The sequence below is a fragment of the Festucalex cinctus genome, chromosome 17 (genome assembly GCF_051991245.1).
Source record: "Festucalex cinctus isolate MCC-2025b chromosome 17, RoL_Fcin_1.0, whole genome shotgun sequence".
Classification (NCBI taxonomy): Eukaryota; Metazoa; Chordata; class Actinopteri; order Syngnathiformes; family Syngnathidae; genus Festucalex; species Festucalex cinctus.
Genome location: NC_135427.1, coordinates 8,022,957 through 8,044,944, shown reverse-complemented (window position 1 = coordinate 8,044,944; position 21,988 = coordinate 8,022,957). Strand labels below are relative to the sequence as shown.

General features: G+C 40.4%; 3 protein-coding genes, 1 long non-coding RNA gene and 1 other non-coding gene across 9 annotated transcripts in view; 2 read left to right on the top strand and 3 right to left on the bottom strand.

Moving 5' to 3' along the window:
- The window catches only part of LOC144004721 (hemoglobin subunit beta-1-like), a 761-nt gene extending 536 nt beyond the window's left edge, over positions 1-225 (top strand). The window contains exon 3 of the mRNA XM_077502177.1: positions 14-225. Within this exon, the coding sequence (XP_077358303.1) occupies positions 14-142 (129 nt within the window). The 3' untranslated portion in view covers positions 143-225. The remainder of the gene's footprint in view (positions 1-13) is intronic.
- Positions 1-15,250, top strand: part of LOC144004723 (uncharacterized) — a 23,713-nt gene extending 8,463 nt beyond the window's left edge. Inside the window, exons 2-8 of the long non-coding RNA XR_013279432.1 lie at positions 2,028-2,192; positions 2,756-2,872; positions 2,964-3,044; positions 12,104-14,273; positions 14,847-14,937; positions 14,998-15,073; positions 15,163-15,250. This is a non-coding gene — a long non-coding RNA (uncharacterized LOC144004723). The remainder of the gene's footprint in view (positions 1-2,027; positions 2,193-2,755; positions 2,873-2,963; positions 3,045-12,103; positions 14,274-14,846; positions 14,938-14,997; positions 15,074-15,162) is intronic.
- Positions 866-4,721, bottom strand: hbae4 (hemoglobin alpha embryonic-4). Its single transcript, XM_077502178.1, has 3 exons — positions 4,410-4,721; positions 1,597-1,801; positions 866-1,082 (listed from the first exon to the last, which is right to left on the bottom strand). The coding sequence occupies exons 1-3, from the start codon at positions 4,499-4,501 to the stop codon at positions 954-956; spliced, it is 426 nt and encodes a 141-aa protein (XP_077358304.1). The 5' UTR covers positions 4,502-4,721; the 3' UTR covers positions 866-953.
- On the bottom strand, positions 7,262-21,988 carry rhbdf1b (rhomboid 5 homolog 1b (Drosophila)). 5 transcript variants are annotated; one of them, XM_077502168.1, is made up of 20 exons: positions 21,859-21,988; positions 20,602-20,728; positions 19,737-19,867; positions 19,393-19,539; positions 15,399-15,639; positions 14,063-14,269; positions 13,232-13,354; positions 13,000-13,142; positions 12,394-12,636; positions 12,169-12,280; positions 11,985-12,059; positions 10,926-11,087; positions 10,752-10,852; positions 10,605-10,668; positions 10,407-10,501; positions 9,974-10,049; positions 9,458-9,558; positions 9,041-9,194; positions 7,848-8,071; positions 7,262-7,754 (listed from the first exon to the last, which is right to left on the bottom strand). In XM_077502168.1, the coding sequence occupies exons 2-20, from the start codon at positions 20,695-20,697 to the stop codon at positions 7,559-7,561; spliced, it is 2,691 nt and encodes an 896-aa protein (XP_077358294.1). In that variant the 5' UTR covers positions 20,698-20,728; positions 21,859-21,988; the 3' UTR covers positions 7,262-7,558. The 5 variants fall into 5 exon arrangements, with proteins under 5 accessions (XP_077358294.1, XP_077358295.1, XP_077358298.1 ...); XM_077502169.1 differs by lacking the exon at positions 11,985-12,059; XM_077502172.1 differs by lacking the exon at positions 19,393-19,539.
- trnaa-cgc (transfer RNA alanine (anticodon CGC)) lies at positions 13,864-13,935 on the bottom strand. The gene has a single exon. It is a non-coding gene; the product is annotated as a tRNA-Ala (tRNA).

The window sequence follows — 21,988 nt, the reverse complement described above, 5'->3', positions numbered from 1 at the left end:
GTTCCCCGTCTAGTTGCTGGCTGACTGCTTGACCATTGTCATCGCCGCCAAAATGGGAAGTAGCTTCAACCCAGACATTCAGGCCGCCTGGCAGAAGTTCTTGGCCGTGGTGGTGTCCGCTCTGGGAAGGCAATACCAGTAAATCCAGACACTCGAAATGGGGATTCGACATGTGCTTTCATATGTTTGTCTTCTCAAAAAGAAATAAAAGCCCACAAAAACAAATTGGTGCAATTGTTGTTGTTTTTTTTCAATGTGAGCTCATTTGTTTATCTATTGCCTACATGCAATAAGGTTCATGTCCATGAGCAATTTTTTTCTCAGCCGTTCATTTTTCATTGCATTTCTTCTGTTTTGGATCACCGGTGAGCTGGCTGACTTTGGGTGACTACAGCCAGATAATGTATTCAATTAGCTTCTTTCCTTGTAAAAGTGACACTTTTTTTTTGCTTGATAAAAGATATATTAGTTTAAAAAGGTAAAAATTATGCTCTAAAGTTGTCTTGTAACATCCACACGACCCTCTCAAAAACTCTTGTCGCCATCTCGATCAGTATTTCTGGTGGTTCTTGGTGTTATGTGAAAATTGCAACATTACTCTGACCACAGGTAAAGTTAAAGCTCCAACTGCCATACAATATTTATCAATGTTCCAAGGCCGTAACTAAGTGTGCCACCCGAAACAACCTAGTACGTACTTATACAAGATGTGTCGGAAGAATCGCAGGACTGGCATCACAAAATGGTGAATGGACTGAAGGCAACTTTATTTGCATGGCACAATTTGCGCGCAAGGGATTTCAATGTGTACACATTACGACCGGCCATCCTGAATCACGATTTAAAGTACATACAGTACATCGTGTCATTTTCCACATATTTTATTATAACAAATACATCCATAAATACTGTACATTCAATTCAGTTTGCATCCTGCGTACGTTGGCGGAGTCTCATCTGTATTTCTCGGCTAGCACTGCTGCGAAAGCTGACAGGTACTTGTCCATTGCGGCGTGTAAAACCTCTGTGAAGTCTTCGCCCATGTGAACGGCCAAGGCGATGAGCATACAGTGGGAGAAATGCTGCAGGGCAAAACGAGAAAAAAGGAAGTAGAAGAATGTAAAAATTCATCAGTTCATTGCAACTGTTAGCATTCCTTATGGCACAAAGCTTGGAAGTCAACCCAAAAATTGTTGTTGTTTTTTTGACACATTCTATGCCGCCCCACTAGTCTAAATATAGCATTCTGGTTAATATTGCGTTAGTAGAATATGAGATAAGCAGCAAAATTCAGTTGTTTTTATCCATCTCAGGGGGCAGCCATTTTGCCACTTGCTGTCGACTGAAGATGACATCACAGTTGCTCAGGTCTCAGGCAACAACCAATCACAGCACAGCTTCGGAAAACAGGTGAGCTCTGATTGGTTGTTGCCTGAACCCCGAGCAACTGTGATGTCATCTTCAGTCGACAGCAGGTGGCAAAATGGCCGCCCCCTGATATTGATGAAAACGGCTGGATTTTGCTTCAAAACTCATATTTCAAAAATGTAATATTAATTAGTCTAGTCTACTCTCAGTACAAACTGGTACGGACACCTTGAAGTTGGACGGGTCTATCCGCAGCAGGTAGGCGTGCAAAGTCTGCAGAGGTGCCAGAGTTTCATTCAGCTGGCTGATATTTTGGGCCCCCTCAGCTATGGCTTGAACGATCTTCTTCCCGTGGGTGAAGAGGTGATCGGAGCCTGGACTGATGTCCAGGTGTGAAAAGTACGTCTTGCTGCCGGGAAAGGTCGTAAACATTCTGTAAATCACATTAGACACACAAATCAATCATAAAAATAATGTATTCATCCTTTTACTCTAAATTTGTATGACTTTTTCTAAAATGACACACAATCCCATAATATCACAGGGTATTGACTGTGGTATTATGGCATTAGGGGCCCTTTGGTGGCAGTAGTGACGGAAATGCGTCAAAGCGGTTCCGGTCAAAACGCGCCCAAAATAGCATCTGTCTTTGTTTCCAGCCGGTTCATTTATTAGAAACACATGGCTAGGAACCTTTGATGAGCATTAGTTTCAGTAGTGTCCGACTGGAGATGACACTACATCCTTTTCCTGGACCGCGGACTTCAAATCGTGAGCCACGTCACACGTCTGCTCCACGACTTCAGAAATTCGTCGGATTTGAGGTAAGTTGTGCTGAAATAAAATATACGTGCCGTCTTATTGTGTACTTGTGTCGCTCACACGGGGAGATAGAATTTCTATGACGAGCATTTTTGAAGCTCTTTTACGATTTCGGCTTGTTGCTAGTATGCTGCAATGCACGTAAATACGTTTTATCTCGACGGTTTCCGGCACTCGCACGCGTTTTATGTACAAACCGTCACACTCTTTACCATCCTTAGACATTATAAAAATAACGTGTTGCATAAAGAATGTCATTAACTGTGTGTTATTTTTCTGTAGAACAAAATATGAGCACATCCTCTGTTTGCAAATTGCGCAGATGTGTATCTTGGTCATTCCACACTGAGACACGTTTTATTTACACAATGCCACATCTGTTATCTTATGTAGACATTACAAACAATGTGTTGCATAAACATTGTAATTTCTGTTGTTTTTACTTTTCTATGTAATGAAAAATGAACACAGCAACTATCCAACAGAAGCAACTGTATCTTGATGGTTTTCCACACAATCTATTTTGAAATTATAACCATAATTTCTGTTCCTTATTTTTCTGCAGAACTAAAAATGAACGCTTTTTACGCTAAGCAAGTTCCTCCTGTAGAGAGTGATGAGAGTGCTGTCAGTGATAGTGATTGCAGTGATGAGGAGTACACGCCTAATAAACCAGCTGAAGGTGAGTTTGTGTCAAGTTTGAGCTTGTTTGACATCTACTGAAAAGATAAAAATGTTTGGTCTTTTCTAAAGTGATTTGTTTTCTGCACCAGGTGATGAGAGCAGCAGCAGCGAGGAAGATGCTGATGGGCCACCTCCAACCACCAGTGCTGCACCTGCAAGAGCTACTACAGGTAAAAGAAATAGAACACAGATGCCTTGGAGGACTGTAAAACTGTGGGCCACTGGCCAGTGTTGGAACCTGCACGGCAACGTTGCAAAATCTCAAACCGTAAAGGGGCAGTCTGTTTTCAAATGTGCCAAGTGTAATGTACATCTGTGCTTAAACAAAAACAATAATGGCTTTTTTTTAAATTTCACAAGTATTGAAAACGGATGACTCAAAAAAGCATGTTCAGATGTTTTAGCTTAGTTGACCGTTGTTGTGAATCGGCATCATACCTAAATGTATGCATATTTTATATGCTATATTCAAATGAACACTTTTAACTTAATTTAGCATCTATATGAAAGTAATAACACACCCCCCAAAATTTTTTTAATCCTTGGAAAAAAAAATTGTCTATATGGGGAAAAATATGTTTAGCACTTGGTCTGCATGTTACCAATACGCTTGAAAAGCTTTACCAAGACATCCAAACGACTTTGCAGTGTACGTTTTGAACGGCATAAGCACAGTCAAAACGGTTTATGAGTGTGATAAGCGTCCACCCCGACTTCCATAGCTGTTTCGGAGTGGGATGATTGCGTTCATTTAATTGATGGCCATTTACTATGACATGGAAATTGACATTATGCAAACTAGGCTATGACATCATTTAGCAACTGCTAGCGACTTTTAGGACAGCCAATAGCTACTTTCCTTTCTGGGATGTTGGCAACACTGCAAGTTCCTTGAAATGCTAAAGATGCTAACCAATACAAATGTTCTCAATGATCTCAGTGATTGTAAAAGTACTCCGCACAACAATCGCAGGGTTAGCATTGACGCTAGTGCTAGCACGACATGACAGTTGTCCATGCTAGTCCACCAACGTTCTTAAGGTCACGTTAATAGCTGTTAGAGCTTAATTTTGTGTACTGGTATGTTCTTTGTTCTCACTAGGACAATTCGGTGTACTAGAAGCATGACGAGGGCACAATAGCAGAAGAACAGGTCTTATTAAAACCTCACTGCCCATCTAGTAGCCCCTTTATCAAGGATTTCAAATAAATGCTTAAGTGGCTTTCTATGAATCCATTTAGCATTTATTCAGTATTGTGATATAGTAATCTTATGCTTTGTATTCACTAGACAACTTTGGCATACTCATAGTACAACTAAATGTTACTATTGAGGCAAAACTGAACTAGTTAACAAGCGTGTGCTCTATAATTATTTGAGTTAACATCTAGTGCTCAATTTTTGAGGTGAGTCTTTTTTGTCACCATTTCAAATACACCAAAACAATGATCAAAATTACACAAATGTGACATCATCAACATTGTCCTTATATACATGTAATATAGTACGACACAATTTTTGTGCTTGCACCTACCGAAGAAGCGCATCAGCTCCAATGTATTCAGCCGCAGGAGTCAGTTTGGTCCAAACATCTTCAAGTAGCTCTTTCTCTTTCTTGGACAGCATTGCGAGCACTTGCACATGAGTAAAAAAATAAAAATAAATAAAAGTGGTCCACAACTGTCTGTCAAAGTGAGATGCAAAAATTGGTGTTAATTAACCGTTTAATCACGACACAAAGTAAAAAGATATCATAAAGAGGTTGGATTATTTCTTCTTTCTGAAGTAAAGTAAGTAGGAATAGTGGTGAATGGGTGCACAGTAGTCCGGGGTGTTTTTCTTGGTCTATGTTATCGGAGAACAACATATGGGTGGGGGCTGCATGCATCTGCGCTATCTTCTGCCTGATGTGCATCACTTTCATGTGTCTTTATATTGTGAATTATGTGAATATGAAACAAAATGGCAGCTGGCGTGGAGTTTTCATATTGGGTGTCATCGCCAGTTCACTGGTCGGAAGTGATCGGATCGTTTCTGCACCCAATGAAGCAGCATGTGGCTCATTGTGCAATGTTATTTAAATATGTAACAATTGTAAGCTTGCCATCACAAGGTGGATGATCAATGTTGATTGTATGTGTGCAATATCTGTGGATGCTATTCCAGGGGTGGAGCTGCGTGGTGGCCAGAGGCCTCTTTCGAGAAATGCATTTGCTGTTTTGCTAAATTCCCGAATCAATTCGCATCAGCGTTCAGATGCTGTAGCCAGCTTAAAAAAAATAAAATAAAATAAAAAAAATAAAAAAAATAGTTAGTAACCTTTCTTTAAAACTATAGCTCCTGTCATGCATACATTTGTTGGGCTTTGTGAACATTCAACAACACTCATTCAACATTCACTTTCAATCTTCCTACAACCAAATACAGTTAGGCCCAAAAGTATTTGGACAGTGACACAAGTTTTGTTATTTTAGCTGTTGACAAAAACAGGATGCAATCATTTAATCAATATAGAATTAAAGTGCAGACTCTCTGCTTTAATTTGAGAGTATTGACGTCCAAATTGGAGCAAGAGTTTAGGAATCACAGCTCTTTAAAAGGTAGCTCTCTTTATTTATTTATTTATTTATTTATTTATTTATTTCCAGGGGACCAAAAGTAATTGGACAATTGATTCAGAAGGCTGCAAAAAAATAAAAACATGGGCCCTTCCCTCATTAACCTGTCAAAGGAGCTCTCAATAGGAGTGAAACAGCCCATCCTGAGGCTGACAAAAAAAAGGACAAAGCCATCAAAGAGAGAGCAGAAATGTTAAGAGTGGCCAAACCAACAGTTTGGTACATTGTGAAAAAAAAAACTAAATATACTGGTGAGCTTGTGCGTGGAAGACAACAGTGGCGGATGATCACAGAGTCCTTTCCAAGGTGAAGAAAAAAACGCTTTCACAACATCCACTCAAGTGCAGAATACGCTCCAAGAAGTATGTAAGTCTACCATAAAGGCATCTCAAACGGAGGCAAAGCATTTGGTGATGTTGGTTCCAGACTTCAGGCAGTCATTGCCTGCAAAAGATTCTCAACAAAATATTGAAAAGTATCATTTTACTTTTTGTGAGGTTTATGTGTCCAATTACTTGGAATAAGGAGCATTTGCATAAAAATAGCTAGAATTCCTACATTCTTATTCATATATTTTTGTTCAACCTTTTGAATTAAAGCTTAAAGTCTGCACTTCAATTCCATTGTAGTCGTTTTCCATTTAAGTCTGTTTATTTATTTTTGTATTTTTTGCATGCAGGGCCCAAATCATAAAAATGGTGTCACTGTCCAAATACTTTTGGGCCTAACTGCAGATGTAAAGCAGAAAAATATTGCTCAGCAACTTTTTTATTTATTTTTTTATTTTTTTTGCTGAGCAAGTTTTTGCAGATAACGTTTTGGAGCCGCTGCTATCTGCAGAAGCTGCACGGGGCAACCAATGGGTGTGAGACGCACCGACGGCCTCTGATACCGCACGAGGCTCTCGTGGCCTGACGTTAATGAGCGCACGTTCACATGCCAGCGACTTTATCAAATATTCACACAGCATTCATATCGTGAGTCAGGGGTTCTGCTGCCAATATTTGATGAGCGCAGGGAAATGAGCGTGTTTATTTCACCTTGAATCGCAAAGTGAAAACGGCATTACTGTACTTTCATTAGTTTACATGAGAAGATGGTTGAAGGATTGCAGTTATTACAGCTCAAGTTATTGGCCACAAATTGACAATTAAACAAACAATACAGAATCTGACCTCTTGCATTACAGCAATTACTTCCTGTACTCGATTATTTTTTTTAAATAAAATTTCATTCACACTTATTGTATGAATAAATTAAAGCAGGAATGGGACACCAACACTGAGTGGCACCTGCTTATTTTATGTATTTTTTTTTTCTTTTTTAAGTGAGATATTTTTGAAAAATAACAATTGGTCAGGGGGATTTTATAAACATGTTTTTCTGCTAAAGAGGACCACCGAATGGTTGGGATTCGACACCCTTCACAGTGGTTATTTTGCATGATCTAAAATATGACCTATTTTCAGCACAGGTGATGTCATCATCAGGCGATAGCAAGTGGAAAAATTTATTTTGTAAGGTATTAGTTGTACATGAAAAATAATGAAGTTATCGAATTAATTCTGGACAAAATATTAACTTTTTACTACTGAAAATGGCTCAATGTGTCACGTATCCCTTTAATTATTTACTTATATTGGTTTGCATTTTTGTGCTGCCCTTGAATGATGTACAGTATGTGGTTATTTTGTTGAATTCAAAACATTTGTTTTTGTGTTAGGATGTTGGATTTTTTTTGTATACGTGCATTGAGAAAAATATTATCAAAATGAAATTTATTAAGAGCACATATTTTGCCTATACAGGATATTAAAGTAGAACAGTTTTCATTCATCTGAGTTAAGAAGTGTGCAAAAACAAATTCAAAAACAGAAAATTTGAGCCACTGGCCAAATCAGTCATAACATTTTAATGAAGTGCTTCAAGGCCTTTGGTTTGAATGTTTGGACAGGCAGGCAAAAAAAAGGCTTATTTTCTGACAAAATGTCTTCATTTCAAAACGCTGGAGTGCAAAACCCGTGTCCACGCAGACGCACGGTGGATTCAAAGCAGCCAGCGTGGGTCAAAGGAGGTTTGCGTTCAGGTCATATTTCTCGCAGAACTTGTCCGTGATGGGGATGCAGGTGAGGTACTCGCACCAGTCGCACTTGACGGGGTAAACGTAGAAGAGGACGGCCAGGGACGAGAGCAGAGCTGCGAAAACCAGCAGGAAAACACAGATCTGGACCCTCTTGCGGTACATGTCCGAGCGCCCGAAGCTGAAACAGCGGAGAATTGTAGATTTTTAATCAGAAGGCGGGGCGGGTGTTTTAGATCAGAATGTGGAGATCTAATCTTTCAGCCGCGCCCACCTGATGTACGGCAAGAAAGCGAACGATAAGAAGAATCCTGAGACGAAACCGCAGACGTGGGCGAAGTTGTCGATCCAAGGCAGCAAACCGAAGGAGAAGAAGAAGACGGAGATGGCAAAGAGCTTTCCAAACGCCCGCCACGGCCTCTCCAGGATCTGCCAGCTCTGAAAGAGCTCCACGAAGAGGCACGCCAGGATGCCAAACTGGCTGCCGGCGGGGCCGACCTCAACCCATGAGAGAGAAGTGGGACAAAAAGACGGAAAATAATTCAATAGGAAATATGTCACTCATTCATTCAAAGTTTTATTTATTTGAGTTTTACTCTTCATTACACTGACAGGAAGGAAGACGACGCGTTTGGTCACCCTTTGCTAGTACGCTCTTACAGGTAGACTTTCTTCAAAACGTTTGCATTTCTGTGGGAATTCATTCCAATTCTCATCCGCTGCCTTTGTTTAATAAACGGCATCAACTTGCACCTGCACATTTGCAACGGTTCGAAAACCTTTACAGCAATTACCACCTCAAAAAACAAAATATATTTAGCTCTCCCAAGTAGAGTACCACCGTTATGTGGAAGCCCATTCCTGCCAGTAAAAAAGAAAACAAATTATTGATTGATTTATTGATTTATTTTACACACGTCAGAAGCCCATTTCCGCTAGTGTTTTTGGCACTTTGGAAAAGACTTAAAAATAATAATAATAAAAAATGATTTATGTGGTTGGAAAGGAGAGAGACAAAACTGCTCAAGTATATAATACCTTCATAAAGTGAACTTATAGATTCCTGTTGAATGTGATAATGTACTTCATGTAACTATTTATTTTGCATACATACCATAATGATTATTAATTATATTAATATACATAAAAAATATATAGAGAGAGGGCAGTTTTAGTCTTAAAAATTAGATTTACTGAATTTATGTTAAATAAAACAGAACTGTACTTAAAAATATGCAGCTGCCGCACTTGAGAATTAACATGCAAAGTAAAAAAAAAAAAAAAGTACAGTTATAGATTTAAAAAAAATGTTTAAGCGGAAGCATAGCTAGTCTTCATCCAATATTTGTCGATATTTTGTGCTTTACAGGTCTTTAATTCAGTGATTCTTTTTGCATACCTCTGAAGCGAGCCCGCGTAACCACTCGTGATACCACTTTGAGATTAGATCACATTTATGTCGTGTACCTCTGCTCTGTAGGGCAGAAAAATGGCTGACGCCAGGTTTCCTGTGATGCCACTAAACATGTAGATGATGGAGATCCGCAGCCAGCCAGCTAGCTTTTCCAGATCTCGAAGCACTGTCATTTGGAACAATACTGACACCAGGCAGTGAAGAATCCTACAGACAGACAGCAAAAACTGGGCTTAAATATTTTGCAGCTGCAATTTAAGTGCACTTCATACACTATTTATTAAATTTTTTCAGCAGATTGAGTTACTTTTACCCAAGGTTGGATTTATTATTTTGACCTATCGAATTTGGCTGAAGCTGGCCGCCATTTTGGGCAGTTTTGTTGTGTAATAGATGTACTGTAGTCACACACACTACTTTTAAAGAGTGGAGCTCTTTAAAAGATGAACCAAATGAGATAGTAAAGTCACCCAGCGTGAAGGAAGAGGGACAGCCACAGTCGCGAAAACTGGTCTGGGACTTCAGGGTTGAGGAAAGGCAGAAGGCCACACACGTCATCCATGCACGCCACCTAGTGGAGAATGAATGACAACGCGAATACTAATGTCATATATGGAATGGAATGGACTGCTTTAACTACACCATATGGTGCCCAAAGCCTAATCACATATAGTGTAAAATGTAAATTAAAAAAACAACAACACTAATTTCCAATGACAAATGTGTTGTTGTTTTTTTATAAATGACAAAAGATTGCCAGAACCCATCTGTTAAAAACTCAACTGTCTAATCATGATCTGATCTGGTGTTACCATGGTAACAAAGGCCACCCTGCTCTGCTTATTACAGTAGAAGCTAGTTAATTGTAGATTAAAGTTAAATTACTCCATGTTGCTGTTTTAAAGGACAATTCAAAGAAACATATTTCAGTTACTGGAATAAATCTTAAAATTTAGTATGTGTGTGTGTGTGTGTATGTAGTCCACCTGTGAGCAGAGAGTGGCTTCTTCATGGAAGTAGCCGTGCATGAAGTCGCAGTACTCTCTGGAAGTGATTTCACATCTACAAAATATTATACAGACGGAGATTTTAATCAGTATGCAAATAGTAGTGGTTTAGTAAGGATATAATCTAATTTGGAATATTAATAAATATGTTAAAAATACAAAGAAGAGAAATAAAAATGTATGTCAAATAAATGCATAATAAAAACAATATTTATTTAAAAAAATAATAATTCAAAAATTTGAATTGCTAACATGTTTACTAGAAGCTCGTGGATCACATCGATTGCTAAGTTAGCCTGGCATGCTGTGAAACTTACCTCAGAATACTTCTACATTACATTACTACATTAAATAAAAAAAATAAAAATAAAAAAGTTATGCACTGTGAACTTCCGTGACATTGGATCCTTACCGGCCTTTGGTTCCAATGCAGCAGGGCCGGCCCGTGATGGTACAATCTATGTGGGGAAGATTGGTGTGGTTCACAAAATTGTACCGTGTGCAAATCTGCAGGTCACACATAAAAGTAGAATATTGGAATAATTGTACAAGCGGTGGTATGTGAAAGAATCACTGTATTTAATGCTCTTTAACGTGTCATTGTACTCACTGGCCACTTGGTGATGTCTTCAGGCCACTCGTGAGGAGAAACAGAGGCAGGCTCCTGACAAATTCTACAAAATAAATTGAGTGGGGCGACATTTTGCAGAAACATAAGATGCAGTAAATAATAACATCCACATCAACTTGATTTTACCTGGGATCCTGATGGCAAACGGCACCATATTGACGTAGTTCACCATTCAAATATGGAGCACTGGGGTGCTGAGGCCACTTTACCCACATTGCCAAGGTGGTCTAAAAGAGAGGAAATAATACAGACTTGCAGAGTCAAATTCATGAGTAAATATTTGAAGTCAGCGGCACTGACCGAGCACTCTTCCTGCAAAGTCTGCAAACATCCCGAGCGATCGTTCCTCACGCAGCAGCCCGACTTTCTCTCTTGGACCCTCGTCTCCTGCACCAGCTTGTGGATCTCTCGATCCTGACGCATGCATGGAGAAAATTTGGCTCCCAGATGGATCAGTGCCTCCTTGCAGAAAAATGGAAATGTTTTTAGACAAAATTAAAACATAACTTATCCGATCCAAAATGAAAATATTATTGTTATAATTGCGAGTGGAATAAGTGATAAGCAAGTTTTGTTGACCAAAATTTTTGAGTATAAATTTTGGTTAAAATGTGTAGTTGGGGAAAAAAAAAAGTTTGTTGACTAAAAATTTTGAGGAGTATACATTTTGGTTAGAAATTGTAATTTAAATAGGAAAGAAAAAATGGTTTGTTGACCAAAATTTTCAGGAGTATACATTTTTGTTAAAATTTGTAGTTGGGGAAAAAAAAAGATGGTTTGTTGACAAAATGTTTCAGGAGTGTACATTTTGGTTAAAAATTGTAGTTAAAAAAAATACAATCGTAAAAATGGGTGGTTTGTTGACCAAAAATTTTCAGGAGTAGAATTTTTTTGTTAAAAATTGCAGTTAAAACAAAAAACAAACAAAAAGAAAATAAGAAAAAATATATATAAAAAAACAAAGAGTTTGTTGAACAAAAATTTTCAGGAGTATAAATCTTGGTTAAAAATTGTAGTTAAAAAAAAAAAAAAAAGATGGTTTGTTGACCAAATGATACATTTTTGCGGTTCGCTATTTAGCGCCCTGAGTTTTTTTTTTTTTTTTTAGACCACTCACAATCCGTCCGAGAAACCAAAAAATATAAATGACCAAGTGAAACAGGACAGGAATGCCTGGCGGTTTGCTACTTAGCGCCTCGAGTTTCTTAAGACGGAAAAAAGGTAACATGAGGAAGGAGAGATAGGAAAACAAACAAAACCCAATCTGTGCTCCTTTAAAGAGGAGCACAGTATGGACCTGGAAAAAATATATGCAAAGTTGTGTGTTAGAAGATAATTGAAAATATCACAAATACTCACTGAGCTCGGACCAATCCAGAAATTTTCTTGTTGCACAAATTTCACATTTTCGTACACACCCTTGTTCCTTAACACCTAAAAAAGTATTTTTTTATTTTTTTATTTTTTATTTTTTTTAGGAAAGCAGCATTACTCTTTTCTACTGAATGTTTCCTGGGGACAATTCAACAAACATGTTACTGACCGAATCCACCGTTTCATGTTGTGAGAAGCCCACAGGAGCGATGCCGTGGATGCTGACAGCCAGGATGGTGATAAGTAAATGGACAAATGTGATCCAATAGCTGAAGAAAGGCCTGGTGATGTATTACAACATTAGTCAAAAACACCACCATTTCAGATTCTGTAGTTCTTTTATTTTTTTAGTGTTTATACTTCTACTTCAACTGTGGAGAATCACATTTCTTACCTGTGATCGTCCATGTCGTCAATCTGTCTCTTGACAAAGCTGTCTATTTGCTTTCGGTACGTTCGGTTGGTGAGCCGGCCGACCATGCCGAGCCCGTAAGGCCTCTTCTCTCGGGCGAACAGCTTTTTGACGGGCACCGCGATCCTTTGCCCGCGCCGCCGACTCCCCACTTCTTGGTTCAGTCGCACCTTGGGTTGGACGAGTGAGCCGGCTTTTGCTTTGCGCCATCCTCTCTCTAATGGCCTGGAAATGAGAAACAACAACCACAGCTGCAGAGGATACCATAAAAACTGCAGAGGCCCCAGAATTGAGCCTTGGGGAACACCATATGTTCGTCCGACCACTTTTTTTTTTTTTGCTCGACATACAATGAAGAGATTACAATAGTGAAGAAATCACACAACGTACAACGTGCGTTTGATGCAGCATCTGACATGACGAGGTGGCTTAAAGCAATGGTACTCAATGGGAATTTATAAGCTTTCTTTTGGAGGGTTCCATGTTTTTATCAAAATCCAGTAAAACATCTGGGCGCTAAGGGGTTAGGTTGCCTCAGTGAAAATGTCTGGGAGTGAATGAGTTAAGAATCTCTGCCTGAAAACTCACAGCATCAGGTGACTCCTCTCCAGTTCGTTCCTATCCAGCGCACTTCCAGTGAGCTCGCTCTCATCCGGCTGATGGCGCGCGGCCTCTGACGCCGTCTCAAAAACCTCATCTGCATAGCTGGAGAGCTCATCGGGCAGACCCTCCTAAAGCACACAAAAACACGATCAGGAAAATTTCACTTTGTGACAGTTTTCCGATGAGGAAATCATTTGCATATGCGGACAGTGCTCACCCCAGTGAAGAACGATGTGTCCAGATCATCAGGAAAATCTACGGTATCATCTTCAAAGAAACTCGGGGACAGGAAACTCCGTCTGCGATGTCGTCCTGCGGCGCCGTCGCCTAACGCACGGCCCTGTACACGCAGATATCGTTAAATGTGCGTGGTTGTATGGCAGCAGTGAAAAAACGTTTCATGTGCCACTGGATTAGCACTGCACTTTGGAAAAATTCCGTAGCAGATAACATTGATAGTCCATGAACATTGGCTGTGCATGACCATCTGAACCATCTGCTCCAGCAAACCAATCCAGCTCGATAAACATATATTTATCGAGGATTTTTTATTTATTTTTCTTGGAAGATACACTGAAAGGAAATCCCTTGGATTTATATGTACTTCATTGTAGAATTTATCAGGAATGCTGCGTTGATAGGATGACAGAAAATTGTTAGAAACTCCCATCATGCTGTACTGTGAAGTTTTTGGAAGAATTATTACATTTATTATTACATTTATACATGAGGTTGTGCAGTGGATCAAAAAATGTTGAAGACGTCCTTATAACATTTAAAAGTAGCATTAAATGTCATTTCACATTTTTTAAGAACAAAGATCATTCTCAATAATGTCATACAATAAGATGGAGATGCTGGGGATTGAACCCAGGACCTTGTACATGCGAAGCACACGCTCTACCACTGAGCTACATCCCCAACGTGCTCTAATGCCAGGGTTTGCATAGCAGAGTTTGGAGGAGGAAAAAAAATTCACCTGGGAAACAGGAAAATCTTAACAAATAATTTTTGACAAACAAAAAAATCTGTGTGTTTTGCAAATCACCTTCATCAGTGCCGCGGCGGCTTTGAGGCTCATGACGGCAACGGACTCCCGTTTGCGTCGCCGCGGCAGCCTGCTGAGGGCCGAGCGGGAGCTGGAAAAGGAGCAGAGGGAGGCCGTGCAGGCGTTGGTGGGAACCGGGGGCACGCCGAAGCCATCTACCTCTTCCGTCGTACGAAAGGGCCGACCACGAGCAAGGGGGTCCACAATCTACGTGAGCACACGAGACAAAAATACATTTACTGCTAGCCAGTCAACAATCAGTTAAAGTTAATTGGTTTATGTGTTACTATATGATCAACTTTTGCTTCAGTTTGACCCGACAGTGGTGCCTCGATTTACAAATGACTTGATTCAAAAATCAGCTTTCCTCGTAATGTATAGAGCCTTCCAGCTGACGTCAGCGCTTAGCTCCCACTGTGCCCTCCCGGAGGGTAAACATCCCATAACAAATGAATGCAGGAAGCTTGAGTTTCGGCGATCGTTTTCGTTAAAAGGTGAGAAACATGTCAAGTGTCACAAAAAAATGTCCCGAGTAGGACACTACATGACTGCAAATTATTGAAACCAGTCGTTTGAAGCCGCTAGCTACAGAAAAAAAAATAAAAAAAATAAAAGGAGTTTGTTGAGCGGCAAAGTGGAAATGGAAGCCTAAAGTATGTTGTTTTTGGTTGAAATAGTATTTCGATCACTACTTTCATGGTGTAAATTGTCATTCATTTGTAGCAAGTGCCACCTTAAGGTGTCGCTGTTGCCCATCAATTAAATTAAGGTTAAATGAGTGCAGGTGTGGGTGTGCGGTTGAAAACGCCAAATTGAGTGGAGCACCAGAGTGACTGTCGGGCTCGCACGTCGGTGATTATGAAGAGAGACTGTTGGTGAGTGATTTTAAGTTTGTTTGTTTGGAGTGTGATGTTTTAATAATTGTTGTACAACAGGACTATATAAGGCCATCCCGACGTAGACGTCATCCGAGTGCGTGTACAGGACTGTGTATGTGGTTACGACGCACAGGTAGAACCTTTTTATTGTTTAAAATGTTGAATATCTATTTTAAATATGTTTTGAAATGTGTACATGACTATAATTTTTTTGTTTTACAGTTATTCTGCACTGCGCCTGCTGTCCTTTTTTTAATAGCAATACAAAGCAAAAAAAAAAAAAATCGACTGCATTACTTGGAAAACGAAATCATTCAAATTAAGATACTTCTCTGTTTTTAAATGAATTAATTATAACATTGTAGCAATTGCAGATTTAGACCGTAGTGGTTCAAATAAAATAAGTTAATAGGTCTCTGAAGCAGTAATAAAGTAAAAAGTCCCGGGTCGTGGCCTACCCTCTGCATGCCATGGTGATGGTGATGGTGATGGTGACTGTGGTGGTGGGATGTCAGGTAGAGCGGAGGAGGGGTCTCAGTGCTGGCCAGGGAGAGGTTGTCCTGGCTGGGCAGCTCCATGCCCCTCATCGCCTGAGCTTTCAGACCCCCGTAGAGATGACTGCAGTGCTGCAGGCTCTTCCTCCTCCATCGCTGGCTGCTGTCACTGTCCTTGCTCACCCCAAACCAGTCGGCCGTACCCCTGGAAAGAAGATTAGAACTGGTGAATTATTTTGATCAACTGGGTTTTTTGGTGAAAGCTTTTCACAGAAATGTTAGTAAGACACCTGGGTATTGTTTCCCAGTGTATGTCATTGAATAGGGAAATATCACTTCACTTTTTGTACGATTCAATTAGTCAGACTTAGTAGAGACTTACGAAAAAAAACTAGACTCCTCTGTAAATAGTGAATACCTTTGTGTATCTATCAACTGTGAGGCCATAGTGGTGAAATGTTTGGAGAGAAGCACACTCGGTTAATAAACACAGAGCCATCATCATGAAGGACGCCAGCTGGAGGAGCCTTTTAAAAACGAGTTGTCCTTCCAAATTCATTCCACACCAAAATCAGTCATAAATCCAGAAGACCATGATGCACCATATTAATTCAGAAAACAAACACACTCGTTGTGAATGAATGGCGGTTTGGATTACGTTTGTTTGTGGGTGTTTAGATGGGCAGGTATGCACACAAGCACCAACAAGTGCAGATTTCATTCGCTCACACGTGATCTAAAATGGACTACGCGCAAAGGTCTAATAAAAATGTATCACCCGGCAAAGGATAAAAACAAGTCAAGTTTTTATGTCCTTTGGCGAGGGCTGGCACCAGGGACAGAATTTGCGTATACACACACTGGTAAAGATCAGTTAAAAAATGGAAGGATTTGTCATAAATCTTTTTAGTTTTCATTTGAATGCTGAATGTTGTTTTGGGGTGCAACAAGCATGATGTGACTCAACATGCCCCCTCTCAAGTGGGAAATATTTGACTCAATTATAGAAAAGAAAAACAAAATGGTGGCCCTAAAATCAATCTGGCTCAATACTGAGCTGATGACACCCCACACAACCTGCGCATAGGGAAGAGGGCACAACTACTTTCTATTATGGAAGAGAGAGTGAAATACAGCAGATAGCTAATTGTTAGCGATCCAAAAAACAAAATAATACAAAACATTTTTAGATTAGGCATATTAGCAGTAACCTTGGTAACATTAACACGTGTCTTTGTATTTAAAACAATTAAGCACATCGTTTGAAATTCACAAATGTATAGAAGATATGCTACATGTATCTAAAACTGCCCATGAGTTAGCTTAGATAGCATGCCACTGTCACTATAAGCGTTAGTTCCAACAATTTGTCATTTGCCATACGTTACTAACATGTGCCATTGTCAATAGCCTCGTAGCCATCCATCCATCCGTCCGTTTTCTTGACCGCTTATTCCTCACAAGGGTCGCAGGGGGTGCTGGAGCCTATCTCAGCTGGCTTTGGGCAGTAGGCGGGGACGGGTACACCCTGGACTGCTTGCTAGCCAATCGCAGAGCCTGTAGCCTATCTAAAAATTCCCATTTTGTCAAAGTATAATCAATATCAGCATGATTCGTCATTACGAACATATCGCATAGTAGGTCAGTATCTACTTTTAAGTATCTAAAAGCTAGTATGTCGTCGTCGCTAGCCTTGTGTCCAACCAATTCTATTTTGTCAAAGCAATAGTAATATGGAAATATCAATTTGACAGCATTAATGAAAAGTATGTAAGTTGGAATGTAAATAGAATGCGTTTATTGCATAGTACGTAGCAAAGAGAGTTACCGTAGTTAAGGTAGCGTAGAAGTAACTTGTTTGCGTCCAACAAAATTTGTCTCTTTATAATTTTAATTGAGGGGTGGTTTGAAATTGGATGTTATTGTGGAACTTTATTTAGTGTTTATGTGTAAATTTTGTAAGTGTTTTACTTTTGCTCTATCTTTTTGGTATTTTTGCGCTTTGGTAGTCCAACACAACATACCGGTACTACACTTTTGCTTTATTTAGACTACTCCATTGGTTTATGAGGAGGTGACTTAAAATTATCCTCACTAGATGCTTTAGGCTGAAACCCATTGCCAATATATATACATGCAAACTTAACTTCAACCTGTTAAATGTAATAATTGATGTTGAATACCGTATTGAAATACATTTAAAAAAAATTATTTTCTGAGCTGGAGTCTCTCCCACCTCACTTTAGGTGAAAGGTCAACGGCTCGCTGAAATGAATCTTGTTCAACTCTTTTTGCCCACGACGTATAGTGACAGGCAGAACAAGTGAATGCTCCTCCACCATCTTTTCTGTCAAATGACTCCCCCTCCCCTGCCTTAGTAAAGCCAAAGCCTACTCACCTGTTGACGGAGCCCCAATAAGGGTCCTGGCTGCGGCTCATACCTGAGAAAGGCGGCGAATATGGTGCTTTGTCACCTCCATGACCAGCCTGGTGAACATACAGTCCCCAAAAACTATCCCTTTTCAAGCCACATCCAAAGAATCCAAACCGATTTCTGATTTCCCGATATCCGGGTCAGGGCTACCTTCCTTCCAGTGGGGATAATCAGCACATGTCCAGACGCTGTCGGACATCCACAGTCGGGCTCATTTAATCAAAGGTTTGAGAAAAGCTGGCATCAGCAAAAAAAAAAAAGGAGATGAGGAAATCCCAGACGTCCAGCAGCTGGACGCGCTCTTTCTGCGCACAATGGGAGGGATGATCCGAACCGCTCTGACTTTTATGTCGGGAGCACGCAACAACAGAGTTTCTGTCTCAATGTGTGAGAAAAAAAAGTGTGTGAGAAGTGTCAGCGGCTGGCACGCCTCCCACTAGTCACCCGAAAAGGATCAAACTTCCTGGGAAAACAAGACGAGCGTCTCTGTTCCTTGTCAAAGTCAATGCGGTTCCCTCTTCGGAGCCCCCCGCCGTCAATGAAGTCTGTGTGTGAGTGAGAGTGCATGTGTGTTGCTCTGCCTTATTGTGCAAGAGTGTGCGTGCACGCGTGTGTGTATAAACATGAGTTCTGACGCTAACATACCAGAACTCCAGATTAAAAAGGATGGAAATAGGAATCACACATTAGCAGGGCGGAGAAGAAGAGGAGGGTGGGGACAGAGTCTTGCCTGGACATGACGCACGCATGCGCGCGCACGCTTGTGCTAACATGAGCAACTCACAAGAACATGACTTTAAAAAAAAAAAAAAAAAAAAAAAAGACATCTTGTCATGGCTTTGCTTCAAAAACAGGCAACTTTTTTTTAATCCTGAAAATATTTTGTCGTTACTATATCAACCTCACAAATATGAGGTTGAGAGTTTGAATCCAGAAGTTTAGTTGAGTGGCACTTAACACATTCACTGCCATAGACGGCTATAGACGTCAAAGATTTTTTTTTTTTTACTGGACTGGCAGTGAATAAGTTAAGGCCACTCAAATTGTTAGATTAGGCCTCTCAATGAGTAGCTAGGTGACTTGAGCTAGGCCGTTGTGTTGCTGTGAGCCATCCTGGCTTGGCGCCTTTCTATCTATCTGCACTCTGGCACACTAATCCAGTTGCAACCAGTTAAGACCATCAGGTCACTTATTTTCACATAGGCTGAGCCGTCCCCTGTGTGAGTGGGCAGCCAAGACCGTGCAAGAGTAGAGCCCATTTTGAATAGATCAGACCTTCTTCCGCGTTCAGCGGATAAGGCTCCACAGCTGTGCAGTCGATTTTTCTGGCATCCAGTAAATAGTTCAGGTGAGAATATGCAGTCTCCTGTTTGTTATTATTAGTATAGCAAGCATTCAAGATAAAAGAACGAGTGAAAGTTCCTATCTGAACAAACCTCTGTATACGTTCTGGCACTCACTGTAAGAGTGGTTTAGTTTATGAGATTTAAAAAAAAATAATAAAAAAAAATCTGCTTTCTGTACCTGATAATCTGTTTGGGTATCGACGAGCGTCGCCGAGTCAGTATTTTGGGGATGCAGGACCGCCTTCGGACGGTGGACACCCTCCTGGGGCACCGTCGGCCTTTAGGGGGGATTGTGTTGACTCGCTCAAAGTGCACTTTTTTCTCACTGACTCGTTGCCAAAAAGAGGAGAGACAAAAGGGAGCAGTACGAGCACATCAGGATTAGAGAGCGGCGAAATGGCAGCAAGAAAAATGGAGGAAGTTAAAAAGTTTGGAAGATTTTATTAGTGAAGAGGAGTGAATAACAAAGGAGGACAAGGCAGTCGGGAAGGTTGTTTGGTCGCGTGTGTGTGTGTTTCTAACCCCTTGGATGACGTCAAGGAGGGCATTTGTTCCAGAGGAGGTCTGAGGTAGTTTCTGGATGCTTCTAAGGCAGCCATGCAGCCCTGAGGGTTTGCTCCCGGCATGCTGACACTGCGCTGGCGTTTTAGTGACTGCAACACACAATTACCAAACAGGAGCTAATAGTTAGCTTGTTAGCATCGTATTAGTTTTCATGAGATGAAATGATAAACGAGTGGTTCAAGCCTTACCCCCCCCCCCCCCCCCAAAAAAAAAAAACAGCACAAATTGTCATGTTTACTTTTATGTAGGAAAAATAGCACCATGTATTTTATGAAAAATATACAATAATGACTAAATTGAATAGAATTAGTTTTGTCCCACTGCATCAAAAATAGTGGCCATTGTGCTGCTTCTTCTGCTGTGCCCGCCTTGGCCACCTGGGGGCAGTATAAGACAGAGAGACAGATAAACAGTACAGACCACAAAATAGACGCTAGTTGCTGCTTGCTTTTAAGCTAGCCGACGGAAAGGCTCAAGTGTGTTTTTTTTTATGTTAAGTTTGATACTAAACTTCAACTGAGAATGGCAAAAAAACAACTTGTGGCCTCTTTTTTTTTTTTTTTTTTTGAAGAATTGTTCACTTTTTTTTACCCCCCAAGTGTCGCTTATGTAAGTTTGTTGAGTTGAGTTCACTTACACTATGTCATTTCTACACTCGCAAGTCAAAGTGGGAAAAAAAATATCAGAACGACTGCTCTCTTCTTGAAAAATTGTAACGTTGAGTTATATCTCAAGGTACCACACACCACTGTATTTAGAAGTGAGAAGAAGAGTTTCAATTTGTCAAGCAACAACGGTGTCCAATAGAAATGTAGCACTTAACCTCTTTTTGTATGGATGTGTTGTCAGATGTTAGCTGGATGATTGGGATGTCCACTTTGAGGCGAGGTGGCTTATTCCTGGCGCCTAGCTCAGCCATGTTACTAAGTGTCACCTATGGCGGCGGACAGCTGGAAAACAAAGCAGCCATTCACCAGGTAAGACTAGAACTCACAACCTCGGCATTGCTGACCAAATACACCACTTGTGCTTTAAGTAACGTTGCGTTAAACGTTGCGCTGGGCTAGAAAAGTTACCACCTACAGAAAGCAAAACCTGTAAAATATTCTTGAGACCAAAATGGGGTTTTCGACTGAATCACTTCCAGTCAAAAAACACGAAAAAAAAGAGAGAAAAAGAATAATTGAAAAAGTATCTTATTTGAACACAACAGAATCTAATTTCTGTAATCATAAAATGTTTTTGAAAAGACAATTGGGATGAAAAAATGGCTGGGAATTGGCATAAGGACTAAAATGTCTTGCCAAATCCCATCTCCAAGGTCAGTGGTGCTACCCACTGAGTCACCCAGCCACCCACATAACTGCTTCTGCTTTCTAAGAATGTTACACATGAATTCAAAAATTTCCAAAACGTGCCCAACTTCAGTACTTCACCCTGACTAGATCCACTCTTCAAACAACTCTCAAAAAGTGAGAACATGTCAATCTGTTCAATATCTACACAGCGAGTGGGGTAGGAAACCAACGCAGCATTGTTTGTGTGTATGGACCATTATTTGGCAAATGGCACTTCATTTATATAGCGCTTTTCCATCTCACACGGCCCTCAAAGCGCTTTACGTTTTGACTACCCATTCACCTACTGATGACGCAGCATTAGGAGCAATTGGGGGTTCGGTATCTTGCTCAAGGATGCTTCGACGTGGTCACAATGGCATGGGATCGAACCCACAACCTCTGGGGTGGGAGACGAACGCCATACCACTGAACCACGCCGCAAGCTATAATCACATGCGGAAACTTCAGTGGCAACGTGACTGTCAAATTACCTCAACCTTGAATGAAAATATATTAAACTATAGGTTATACATATACAGTATAGTATAGATGACCGAGCCCATAGTCTAGTAATACTTAAAAAAATAAATACAAGTAAAGCTAAAGTGTAATTGGATTGCATTCACATAAACATAAATGTGCAACAGTGCAACCACATCCTTCCGCTGACACGGTGACATCAATGCTCCTAAATGCACAAGCCAAACTGCAAGCATGCTTGCAGCGTTGAAAACACTCACTTGGCACTCGCTTGCTTGATCTTCTCAACTCTCCATCAGATGGGTTGCCTCTTCTTATTTCCGACGTCCATCCATCCGTGACGCCATCATCTCCCTTTCCCTTTTTCCCCACATCTGTGGTGGGATTTAC

Excerpts from the sequence above, each read along its gene's own strand:
- hbae4 (XM_077502178.1), bottom strand. The coding sequence starts at position 4,501 with ATGCTGTCCAAGAAAGAGAAAGAGCTACTTGAAGATGTTTGGACCAAA. Across the intron at positions 1,802-4,409 it reads GGAGCTGATGCGCTTCTTCG|AATGTTTACGACCTTTCCCG; the intron begins GTAGGTGCAAGC and ends TGTGATTTACAG. Across the intron at positions 1,083-1,596 it reads TAGACCCGTCCAACTTCAAG|CATTTCTCCCACTGTATGCT; the intron begins GTGTCCGTACCA and ends TTTGCCCTGCAG.
- rhbdf1b (XM_077502168.1), bottom strand. The coding sequence starts at position 20,697 with ATGGCTGAGCTAGGCGCCAGGAATAAGCCACCTCGCCTCAAAGTGGAC. Across the intron at positions 10,050-10,406 it reads TGCATTGGAACCAAAGGCCG|ATGTGAAATCACTTCCAGAG; the intron begins GTAAGGATCCAA and ends AATATTTTGTAG. Across the intron at positions 7,755-7,847 it reads GCTTTCTTGCCGTACATCAG|CTTCGGGCGCTCGGACATGT; the intron begins GTGGGCGCGGCT and ends CCGCTGTTTCAG.